Source organism: Nyctereutes procyonoides, unplaced genomic scaffold (genome assembly GCF_905146905.1).
Source record: "Nyctereutes procyonoides isolate TBG_1078 unplaced genomic scaffold, NYPRO_anot_genome, whole genome shotgun sequence".
In the NCBI taxonomy this organism is placed as follows: domain Eukaryota; kingdom Metazoa; phylum Chordata; class Mammalia; order Carnivora; family Canidae; genus Nyctereutes; species Nyctereutes procyonoides.
The window spans coordinates 21727509-21740534 of NW_026575034.1; the positions used below are offsets into that span (position 1 = coordinate 21727509).

The 13026-nt window shown below is 36.4% G+C and overlaps 2 protein-coding genes across 2 annotated transcripts; both read right to left on the minus strand.

Moving 5' to 3' along the window:
* Window positions 1-427: 427 nt before the first annotated feature.
* Window positions 428-1417, minus strand: LOC129504844 (olfactory receptor 52N2). Its single transcript, XM_055317723.1, has one exon. The coding sequence runs from the start codon at window positions 1415-1417 to the stop codon at window positions 428-430; it is 990 nt and encodes a 329-aa protein (XP_055173698.1).
* A 7863-nt stretch (window positions 1418-9280) lies between these two features.
* LOC129505095 (olfactory receptor 52N2-like) lies at window positions 9281-10242 on the minus strand. The gene is given in 2 exon segments (XM_055318035.1): window positions 9281-10215; window positions 10218-10242. Coding segments are annotated over 2 exon segments (960 nt in total).
* Window positions 10243-13026: the final 2784 nt, after the last annotated feature.

A 13026-nucleotide genomic window follows, 5' to 3' on the forward strand; every position in this document is an offset into this window, starting at 1 on the left:
ACAATCTTTAAAAAAAACCTGAAGAATATTGCAACAGCAGGCCCACATTATGCATGGCAATGTGCTTGATTTGTATAAATTTGTTCTTTATGGAGAGGACATCCCCATCACTATAGTCTCCTCTTCTCACTTAGAGTGCACTCACCAATACCATGCCTGCATCCCTCATTCTGTTCCCTGACTGTTCTCACTAGACATAGAAATACATAATCCCTTTGTAAGACATAAAACTTGTAAGGAATGGGTACATTTCTTTTTTATTCTGTATTCTCTTCTTTGGCAGATCTTTACACAGAAGAAACATTTCATAATATAAACTTACAAAGGCTTCAGAAAATCTACATATTAGAGGGACTCATATGTTTAATACCATTTTACTCACAGCATTTACAAATGTATTCTCCACTCTTTTTGAGCCCCTCTCTTCCTAAACAATATGTCTATTTGATGATTTATTTGTCTTGGGTAAAGACAACCTATCTCCAAGTAAAAACTTGATCACACCTTCCCGGATCTGCTTGGTCTTAACTCCATAAACAATTGGGTTCATTGTAGGAGGCAGTAGCAAGTAAATATTGGCTACAATGATGTGTATGTGGTGGGGGATATTGTGTCCTCCAAAACGGTGGGCAAAAAATGTGAAAAAAGCTGGAACATAAGTGATGACAATAGCACATATGTGGGATGTGCAGGTGCTGAAGGCTTTGTGACGAGCATCTGCAGATGACAGGCTCACTACTGCCCTCAATATCATAGTGTAAGACACAGAAATACAGCATATATCAAACACACCAATAAGGAGAGCAACCATTAAGCCATAGATAGCATTGACCTTGAAATTGCCACAGGACACCTTGGCCACAGACATGTGGTCACAGTAGGTATGGGGAATAAAGTTGCTTCGACAATAGGGCAGACGCTTGGTGAGGAATGTGAATGGGAGGATGAGCAGCACACCCCTCAGGAACGTGGCAAGACCTGCCTTGGTGATGACAGGGTTGGTGAGGATGGTGGAATAACGTAAGGGGTGGCAGATGGCCACGTAGCGGTCCAGGGCCATGAGCATGAGCACCCCAGACTCCATCCCAGTCAGCATATGGACAAAAAACATCTGAGCCAGGCAGGCATTAAAGTGAATCTCCTTGAGGTTGAACCAGAATATGCACAGCATATTGGGTACCGTGGTGGTGCACAGGGTGACATCTGTGAAGGAGAGCAGGGCCAGGAAGTAGTACATGGGCCGATGCAGGGCCTCCTCGTGGCTGATGAGGTAGATGAGCCCACAGTTCCCCAGGACAGCGGTGATGTACATGAAGCAGAATGGCAGGGCGATCCAGGTGTGTGCAGCTTCCAGCCCAGGGATACCATTCAAGACAAAGAATCCTGGGGCCAGGCTGGAGCTGTTTTCCCCACACATAGTGGCTGATAGGAGGTAGGCATTTTATATTCTTTAAAAGTGGTGATTTCCTGGATAAGAAAATAACTCAAAAGTGAGTAGGGGGCTTGGAAACTGAGTACAACACTTTTTTTTAAATGAAAAGTAGTAAGTTCCTCTGCAGTCATATCTATCATAAGATTCTGCTTTTGGTTCTTAACATTGCATGTGACATGGACAAATTGTTTAGTCATTTTAGTGCCTCAGTTTTCTAAATCTCAGATGAGGACAATAATTGTGCCAACCCCATAAAGTTGTCAGAATTATCCTATCATACATTTATATAATGTGCTAAAACTGTTTATAGTATATAGTGAATGCTCAATGAATATTAGCAATAATACTACTATTATTACTATTCTCACCTCTGTATAAGGCATCCTATGTGATCAAATTTATTTTATTTAATGTACATAAATTCAAATGGAGCTCTTGAGCCCTGCTGTAGTTCAAGTGTCATTGTGCACTTAGGGTGTGAAGGTAGTATTAGATTTTGAAAACCTTAGTTATATTGGATGATTGAGAATTGAACTTTAGAAAGAAAATACTTGTTACTACAGCCTTCAAGACAAGCAAATATATTCTCATATCTCAAATTTGTATTTTAGGCAGAAAAATGATAAATATCTATTGTCATTTGAATGATATCCAGGGACATCTATTCCAGCTATATCCTTGCAAGTCTCCTGGTAACTCTAGGTAACTAAGCATGTGGCCATTGGAACCCCTTCAAGGAGAATGGTATCCATAGGAGGTCACTACTGATGCCTACTTCCTTCTAAGGGAACACTACAGCCACAAGATTAAAAGACCAAGATATTAAGATAACAAAGGAGGAAGAATATTTCATTCTGGATAACTGGCTTATAAATTAAAATGAATTATGTCATGGAAAATTCTCAGGCTCTTCTAAGCATCAACACCATATAACTCAGCAATTACTCCATAATCATTGAGCATAAATAATCAAACAGCACTAGCTCTTTTTCCCTGTCAGGAAAATATTTCTGTGTATACCATCCCTCTCAGATGATTCCCCAAGATGCATGTGAATTCTTCTATTGAGTGAATTCTATTGAGTATTCTATTCTAGAATAGAATATTCAATTCTATTTTTAAACTCAAGACATAAAAAGGAAGAAAATTAGATGTATACATGTCTGCCATCTGAAAATGTGAGAGCAGAGTCTTATTCTATGGTTGCTTATGGAAAAATAGACCCTGGGGCTCCATGAGCTTCCAACACTAACTATCTGGATGGTCTTGAACAAATCTCAAAGCTTTGTACAATTTTCATCATTTTTAAAGTAAAGGTGATAATAGTATAGACTCTAGAGGTACTAGAATGGTTAAATGAGAGCTAATCCTTTAAGTGTTGCCTGGCATTTAGTAAGTAATCAGTATACGTGATCTATTATAATAATAATAATTGTCATATTATATGCTAAAATACATATTATTCACTTAACAGGTATTTATTGATTGATATACATGCAAAGTATCATTCTAGTTTTGGGGATACCCTAGTGAACAAAACAAACAACATCTGCTCCACTAATGGACTTATTATTTCAGCAGGGTTGACTCTTGAATTCAAACCTATAATAATGCCATGAATATATGTAATTAACCTCATTTTATATATAAGTGAATGTAAGTGCACAATAACTCAATAGAATGTGTAAGTTGACAACACTGAAAACTGATAGAGCCAAGATTTAAGTTGGTTTGACTTTGAAGCCATATGTTTAATCAATATCTATCCATTGTCCTAAATTAGTGATTCTAATCCTGAGGAATAGTTTCTGGGCATAATCCTGAGGAAAAGTTTCTGGGTATAACTAACTTACACAGTTAATTATGATATAGGAAGAGGAGAATACTTGTTCTTAACAGTGTCTTAGGGAAGAGAAAGAATAAATGTATAAATGTATAAAGTTACAGAAAATCAGTCTCTAGTCAAGGGAGGTACCTTTGCGGAGGAAATCTTCCTATTAAGAGAGAACCTGTCTGTGAGATAGCTGGATTCCTATTTCTGGACTTGTTCACATAGACACTGTATGGCTCCTGGTAGGGGGGTTGTACAAGAAGATTTCTATAGTAAATCCTTTTTTTCAGAAATTCCTCTCAATGCCTTCTAGGATTCAAGTCTATTCTTCAGTTACTTTCCATTTGCTTGCAAAGACCATTTCCACCAGAAGTAGCTCTGAGTACAGATATCTATTAAGGCAAAAGCTTTTGTTTTCCTCCCATTGGAGCCCATTATTGTTGAAACTTTTTTATTGAATGAATTCTGAGGTAGTTTTAAATTTATTTCATGAGTAGGGGTATGCTGTTTTTCCTCTTAGCCCCTAAGTAAATGGTCATTTATTCTGGTTGTAGTCAAGAAGAAATACTAAGCCTACAATCAACCACATTTCAAACACTGATATGTCTTGGACTATAAGTTTTACATTTTGGGAAAATGTAAGTCTTTGGGAATCACCCAAACTTACCTCAGTATCAGCAAAAACCAGATTCATAGACATGACTGAGACTCCTGAGCATGTAAGAGTTCTATAACAACCAGTTTCCACCTCTACATAGTATTGCTGCGCCCTTTGAGGATTCTCCAGATTTGAGTGTCTACATATGATTGGATCTCTATAGTTGATGTCTCAGAGGGCTCTGAAGTAAAGGTCCTTTGGGACTTTTGAGGTTATTTTACATTGATCAGCTGTTTAAGCAGGAGCGAAACTATAAAACAATAAGTGTATCAAAGTTAAATGTCTTCCTCCTGATGTGGACTCTAAGAGATCTGATATTCATAAAAATGATGTGCTTTCCATTTTTATTGATTTATAAAATAATGGTCTGAGTACATAATTATAAAATCCCAAAAATGTACTAAAACACCTATAATATCAATGTTTCCTTTTATCCCCTAAATGGTTCATTTTACCACCCTGAGTATGTCTATGTGTCTCTGTGTGTATATTCAATGCATATAACATATATTACATATATGTTCATTATACACATACACACACACACATACACTTGAAATATCCTATAAGTCAAAAACTGTTACAAGAGACAAATAAGGGGATCCCTGGGTGGCGCAGCAGTTTAGCGCCTGCCTTTGGCCCAGGGCGCGATCCTGGAGACCCGGGATCGAATCCCACGTCGGGCTCCTGGTGCATGGAGCCTGCTTCTCCCTCTGCCTGTGTCTCTGCCTCTCTCTCTCTCTCTGTGTGACTATCATCCAGGATCGTGCCCTGGGCCAAAGGCAGGCGCCAAACCGCTGCGTCACCCAGGGATCCCCTTGAATATAAATATTGAATATTTATATATAAACATGTATATTGAAATATTACTCAGCCATAAAAAGACTGAAATTTTTCCATTTTCAATAACATGGATGGAAGAGAATATCATGCTAAGTGAAATAAGTCAGACAGATAAAGACAAATATATTATTTCACTCATATGTACAATTTAAGAAACAAAACAAATGAACACAGGGGAAAAAAGAGAGAGGCAAACCAGAAAACAGCCTCTTAACTATAGAGAACAAACAGATGGTTACCAGAGGAGAGGTAGGTGGGGAGATGGATTAAATAGGTGGTGGGGATTAAGGAGTACACTTGTGATGAGCACCGGTAACATATGCAAATGTCGAATCACTAAATTCCACATCTGAAACTAATATTACATTGTATGTTAACTAACTGGAAGTTAAATAGAAATTTAAAAAATAAAAATAAAAAATAAAAATTGGACTACAGTAAGATAAAGAAAATTTTCCCATCAAAATAATTTAACTTAAAAAATGGAAGTAGATTGGAAGAAAATATATGCCAACATATGTAACTGACAAAATCCCATCCCAAATATATAAAGAAATCTTATACATCAATAATGAATTGAATATTTTAAAGAGAAAAGGTTAAAAGTTTTAGCTGCCATCCCTGCAAAGGTATCTAAACAGAGAACTGATAAAAACATATTCCATCATCTTTGTCATCAGGAAAATGCAAATTAAAATGAAAATGAGCTGCTGCAACACTTGCAATACCAAATGTTGGGAAGGATATAGAGTAAATAGTTTTATAGTTTTGACAAGAGTTTAAATTGGTACAACCGCCTTGGAATACAGTTGATATAGTACACCAAGAGAGAACCTAAAACTACAGTGTGATCCAGAATCTCACTCCTAGATATTAAACCAAAGGCATGTACAAATATTTGCTCCCAAAGACACATAAAAGAATGTTCAGAGTAGCGTTATTCATAGGAGCATATCAAAGATGTTATTTGAGAGTATAATTATTGCATATTCATAAATTGACATTTTATTTAGGAAAGAAAGTGATCAAACAAATGCTTAATACAATATGGGTAATTTTAAATATAATCATTGTCTTTTAAAAAATTCTGAACAACTTATACCAGTTTTCCAAAATTTGGTGTTGCAGCATATAACTAGACATTTCTTATTTATTCTGTTTCCTCCCTTTTCCTTCCCTTAACTCCCTTCTCTTCTCCTTACCTCTTCTTTTGTTTCTCCAGTACCATAATTTTCTCTTATCTTTTATTTTCTTTACATGTAACCTGTTATTTCCTGTTTATATGTGAACTGTATTTTTTATCATTGTTCTAGTTCAGCTATTAAACTGTGTATTATAATGAGTTTCTTGGAGTGCTTTCTTTTCTTTGTATGTGATAGACTTTATTTTTTAAAAAGATTTTATTTATTCATGAGAGATGCACAGAGAGAGACAGAGACATAGAAGGAAAAGCAGGCTCTCTGAAGGGAGCCAGATGAGGGACTAGATCCCTGAACCCTGGATCACACTCAAAGCCAAAATCAGAAGCTCAAACACTGAGCCACCCAGGTGCCCTGTGATAGACTTTAAACTTGCATACATGCATCAATATTAACTTTAGAACCATTATTTTCTTTATGGCTTTGAATATTGTTTATTCTGGTTATTCTGAATTCTGCTTTATCTATACCAAGGATATTTATGTTTCCTCTTCATGCATTGTATAATAGCTTCTAATATTTGGTAATTACTAATTTATAGTAATTACTGATTGAAAAGCATAACATTTTCTTTACTCTTTAATCATAGATTTTAATTTTTATCATGTTACTTTCCTAATTAAGTTTTCTTTTACCCATTTATCAGTTTGATTCCATTCTGCTACCTTATTATTTCATTCTCTAATCTTATCACCTAAGGCATTTCTGTCTTTATGATATTTTTCTACTTTCTTTGTGGCTCATATGAAATCATCCCCATTTTTGGAACATTATTTAGTCTTTTTAATCTAATAGTAAAGAATTTAGATAACTATGATACTCTTGTCATTTCCTCTTATTTACCAGGATGTTACTATAGACACAATAAAATTATTGTTGTCTATGATGGTGCTGCTTTCCTCTCTTTATTCATCTTCAACTGGATGTGTTTATTCTTGGTGTTTTTTTATTTTTTATTTATTTATGATAGTCACACAGAAAGAAAGAGAGAGAGAGAGGCAGAGACATAGGCAGAGGGAGAAGCAGGCTCCATGCACCAGGAGCCTGATGTGGGATTCGATCCCGGGTCTCCAGAATCGTACCCTGGGCCAAAGGCAGGCGCCAAACCGCTGCGCCAGCCAGGGATCCCTATTCTTGGTGTTTTTAAACAAACATTGAGTATAAATATCTTTGTTTCCTTTCTCCCTCATCCTTCTCATATGTAGACATGAAGAGGAGGATAATACACAGATTCCTACACCAAATGTTACTTTCTAGCCAAGTTTGATCAGTGTCTCTCTCGACTTGAAGGAGCGTTTTTCTCTTACCATTCTGCTAATGCACAATATACAATTCCCAGAAGTTACTGAAATCAAGGTCCATCACACCCATAACCCCACCTATTGTAATTATTAGAAGACTTGTGGACTAAATGTAATATAAACCCTTTTATGCTTATCCCTCCCTTTTGATACCTACTTCCTATATAATTGTTTTCTGTATTTGCAATTTTTCTCATTATGTTGAAGATGTGTGTATGTTTGTCCATGTGGAGGTAAGCAGTTAAGAGAGATGCAATGAATGTATAGAGAAAGGCTATTGCCAGAAAATGTCTTTGTATGTTTTTATCTTGTTTGGATTCATCTCTAGTGATGTGTCGCACAGGTGTGTTATCAGATTATAATAGTAGTACTTTTTTTTCTGTGTCTTTAGGCTGTCAGGCATAGATATTTTAGTTCCCATGCAAATATTGTGTAGTTATCCCAGATTCTAGACTTCTCACTTTGTCCAGTCTTTACACACAGGCAATAGGGTCTCAGCACTGAAGTCATTTGAGTAAAAGTCTTTGTATTGGCTGTGAGTTCTCATTCCTGAGTGCCTCTGTGATTTTCTTTTATCTTTTAAAGTTCTTTATTAATTCATTTGATTTTAGTTTTACTTGCTATCATTTCTTAAGTGTATTTAATTTAGCACTTCCTTGTGTTTGGAGTGTTGGGGAAACTGTACATTCCTGTTTATATTTAAACTGCCACTCTGGCTAGAGACCCTCAAACTACCAATTTAGTATCATGTAATAACAAACTAGCATTTTTAGTGCAATATAACTTCAGAAAACTCCATATTACATATCACTGTCTTCAACATTCTAGTGGAAGGATAGCATACTTTGCTTACTTTCAGTCGTGCACTTAAATAATAAATGTGCATTTCACATCTGCCAGTGTTGGTATAAGGTTTGATTTGGCAATAACCTTATAAAATTCTGAAAGTTTTCATTCAAAACTAGATTTACTTAGTGTGCAGAAGGATACAGAGAACAGAAACCGATATGCAAGGTATATTCAGGCTTGTTAAGTGCCCCACAGTGACATGAATGCAGGTTCTTAATTCTCCATATTTTACTGTGTAGGAACAGGGCCTGGTTACAAGAGACAAGGCCAATATTTGTAAATGGCTTGTCCATTATATAAACTTTCTTTGAGTGACCAACTTCACTTGGGAGTCAAATTATAGGAGAAAATTTTCAGCTGTAAAGACTAAGGTTGGAAAAAACTATGAAGTCAGCCAAACCCAAATGCTTACCAGTTTTGCTGGAGAATCCCCTCTATTTTCTACTACTACTTCACAACATTTATAAGACTTATTCTACGTCTGCTTCAAAAGTGTCCCAGAATTATCCTCAAGAAATTGACTTAAGATTTTATGGTTTATTCCCTTGCTTATCATCCCATCTATTATTTATATAGTATTGATAGAAATACATGAAAATTATTCTCCTTGATGGTGGAAATTCAATATGGTTAGATAGATATGAGATAATTTCTTTTTTTTTTGATATGAGATAATTTCTGTAACTGAAACAAGTCATACCAAATTATGCAGTGAAAAGAATAGGGGTTAATGAAGTCACTAAAACATGTGTGAAATGTCTTCAGAAAACAGATGCTGAAAAAAAAAAAAGAAAACAGATGCTGATGCTTCTTTTTACTATGGGTTTCCTGCCAAGAATGAATGAATCCTCAACATGGGATCAGGATTTTTTTTCCCATTTACAATTTGTTTCATGTGTAAAACACATTAGGCATGTAAACATTGAAATTACATTGATGTGAAATTCCTTTCTAGAAAAAAAAGTCTCAGTTTCTGGAGATACTTTTTTATTTAACAAATTTTTATCGTTGATGAATTTTACAAAAAAATAATTCAGTTAATGTTATAATAGGTGTTCAATAAATATTGTTTTCTGCATTGAATCCATTGATTTTGAACTTATGCTCAAGAATCTCCTCTGAAACATTTCTTGTCTTTCCTTGATTTTGGATAATTAACTCATGAATCTATTTCATAACTAAGACATCTTTCTCTTTAAAAAATAACTTGATGACTCCTTCCTGGATCTGCTTGGTCTTGACTCCATAAACAATGGGATTCAGAGTAGGAGGCAACATCAAATAGAGATTAGCAATAAGAATATGCACATGGTGGGGAATGCTTTGTCCCCCAAAACGATGAGTAAAAATGGTGAACAGGGCTGGAACATAAGTGATAACAATAGCACATATGTGGGACGTGCAGGTGCTGAAGGCTTTGTGACGAGCATCTGCAGATGACAGGCTCACTACTGCCCTCAGTATCATAGTGTAAGACACAGAAATACAGAACATATCAAAGCCTCCAATCAGGAGGGCTGCCAAGAGACCATAGATAGCATTGACCTTGAAATTGCCACAGGACACCTTGGCCACAGACATGTGGTCACAGTAGGTATGGGGAATAAAGTTGCTTCGACAATAGGGCAGACGCTTGGTGAGGAATGTGAATGGGAGGATGAGCAGCACACCCCTCAGGAACGTAGCAAGACCTGCCTTGGTGATGACAGGGTTGGTGAGGATGGTGGAATAACGTAAGGGGTGGCAGATGGCCACGTAGCGGTCCAGGGCCATGAGCATGAGCACCCCAGACTCCATCCCAGTCAGCATATGGACAAAAAACATCTGAGCCAGGCAGGCATTAAAGTGAATCTCCTTGAGGTTGAACCAGAATATGCACAGCATATTGGGTACCGTGGTGGTGCACAGGGTGACATCTGTGAAGGAGAGCAGGGCCAGGAAGTAGTACATGGGCCGATGCAGGGCCTCCTCATGGCTGATGAGGTAGATGAGCCCACAGTTCCCCAGGACAGCGGTGATGTACATGAAGCAGAATGGCAGGGCGATCCAGGTGTGTGCAGCTTCCAGCCCAGGGATACCATTCAAGACAAAGAATCCTGGGCCAGGCTGGAGCTGTTTTCCCCACACATAATGGCTGATAGGAGGTAGGCATTTTACATGCTTTATCAGTGATTGCTTTCTACATAGGAGAAAAATGGGATTCAAAACCAGATAAGAGAGAATGGTTTGGATAATAATGCCCACAAATTCCATGAACCTGGTCATGATAGGATAGTTTTTTCCCTCCTACTCTAGCTGGAGATTCTTTGAATTACGGTATCTAAAAATAATTACACAGTAGTACTCCATGTCTCATTGGTATTCTCTTTAAGTAACTACACTCACTTTCTAAATTTCCCCCAGCATATCTCTTTTATTCCTCCACATTCCAGTGAACTGTGCTATAATGATCTCCTCCTCCCAATAAGCCATTTCTATTTTTATCCCACAGATTCCTCCTGAATCTTGTCACTAAAATCATATGTGTATATTTAGAGGATCACCCTAATATGACCAGTCCTTAACAAAGGACTGTCATCCTGCCTTGAAGATTGTGAAAAAGCTATTAATGCATGTAAAATTTCCCAGTAATGTTCCACATAACTTGCTTAAGATGATACATTGTAGATGCACAATAAAATATATATGAATAAATGAATGTTTGAATTAGTAAGGACTTAGTATCTGACATCTTTATCATGCTTTTTTACACTATGGTATTTTAAAGACATATCTTGAGAAGAAAAAAGTATACTTCTAAATCATTAGCAAGTTTTATGGAATTTTAGTAAAAAAATTATTAAAGGGGTGAATTCAATCAGGTGTAGTATCATTTTTATTTGGCTTCTCTGCTTTTCTACTTTTTAAAAATTAGGTTTCTATCCATTTTCAATGCAAGACTTGCATTTAAGGAGCCCTTGAAGTTCTAAGGATTACTAAATGTCTGTAATGCTTTAATTTAAATAGTATTTCTTTTGTTATAAGTGGATATATTATTAGTAGAAAAGACAATATCATATTTTTGGATTGCAATTTCTCGTAAAGGTAGTAGAAAGAACCGAATGATGGTTGAAGGAATTTACAGATTCAAGGATGTTTGAAAAAAGTTGAAGTCACCAAATGATTAAAATATTTTTTTCAAAAAAAAAAAAAGATTAAAAAAAAAGGGATCCCTGGGTGGCGCAGCAGTTTAGCGCCTGCCTTTGGCCCAGGGCCGATCCTGGAGACCCGGGATCGAATCCCACGTGGGGCTCCCGGTGCATGGGGCCTGCTTCTCCCTCTGCCTGTGTCTCTGCCTCTCTCTCTCTCTCTCTGTGTGCCTATCATAAATAAATTTTAAAAAAAGATTTAAAATATTTTTTTTCAATTGAGAAAAATAAAGCTCAGGATGGGCACCTTTCCATGGATCAAGGTGAATGCCAAACATTCCTACCATCCAGCAGAACTATATAGATACTTGCAGTGTGATGACATGTATTACAAGGCTGTGAAGACAACAGCCTTAGGTTCCTGTCACCTAAATAACCTGGAAATCACTGTTGTGTACAATCTTACTAGCCAGGATACATAGAAGTCACCACAGAAAGAAGATACAAAAGAATACAAGTTACACAGGCTCATGGTTTCTGGTTCCTAAGGTGATTGCCTCTTATATAAATAAATGTCTTTATGAGAGAGATCTCCCAGACTTCTCCAGAAATGTCCCTGTGTAGAGAAACTATTGTTTCATAATCCTAGACCAGAGAAATGTAGATTACAATCTCCAGTGTCCACCGTCTTTTATATGAATGCCACAGTGAAATGAATGGGTGACTGGAAAGTGAGAACAAGTCATGTGGAAGCCACCAAGGAAGAAAAAGACTCATTACCTCTGCAGAAGTGAAAGGGATAGAGAAATACATTGCCTCTTGCTAATATTGCCTTTAAAAAACTGCCTGCATATTCTAGGCCATTATATTGTTAGCCATAAATATTGTTATTTTTCCTAAAATAACTGTTTTTGCCCAAAGGTTATGAACCCCAAACTCACCTCAGTGTTAGACACAATTCTATTCATGGCTGAGAATATTTAGGAGTTCTTCAAAATCTGGGATGGCATCTTCTTACATAGGACTTTTAGTTTCCCTGGAGAATCTCCAGCAGGATGTCCCAGGTGGATTGAGTCTCCAGAAGTAGATGTCTCAGAAGGATTCTCATTGAAAGAGAAGAAACTTTCAGCCTAGTGGTAACAGATCTATATTTAGAAGCTTTTGAGTAGAAAAGAAAACAAAAACAAACCACATTAAAATTAATGCCTTTTCCCAAGTGGGAAATATGACCACCAAACCTGGTGGAGATGAACATCATGTAAAAAAAAAATATTACAAAAGAAATACATTCATGCTGTGGAAAATATGCAAACCTCAGAAAAGTATAAAAAGTTGGAAAATGACTTGTAAATACAACATAGAGGAATAACCACTCTAAAAAGTTTTCTGTACTGCATTTACTCATTTTATAATTATTATGTGTAATATTCTGTTTTTGTATAAATTTCAAGGTATATGGGCTTTTGAATAGTTTTTCCTCTCTACATAATATTATTTTGTGAACATTTTCTTATGTCATTCTGTATATTTTGAAATCAAAGTTTTCAAGAGCTAAACTTCTTTCACCTAATAGCTATACTCAATATAATTATTTCATTACTCCTGGATATTTAATTATTTCTCTTATTTTTATAAAAAATAATTCTTCTATGGATATTGTAATCCATTCTGCATTACTGATTTTTCCTCTCTTAAGATAATAAGAGATAGGGGGCGCCTGGGTGGCAGTTGGTTAAGTGTCTGACTTCAGCTCAGGTCATGATCTCTGGGTCCTGACATTGAGGC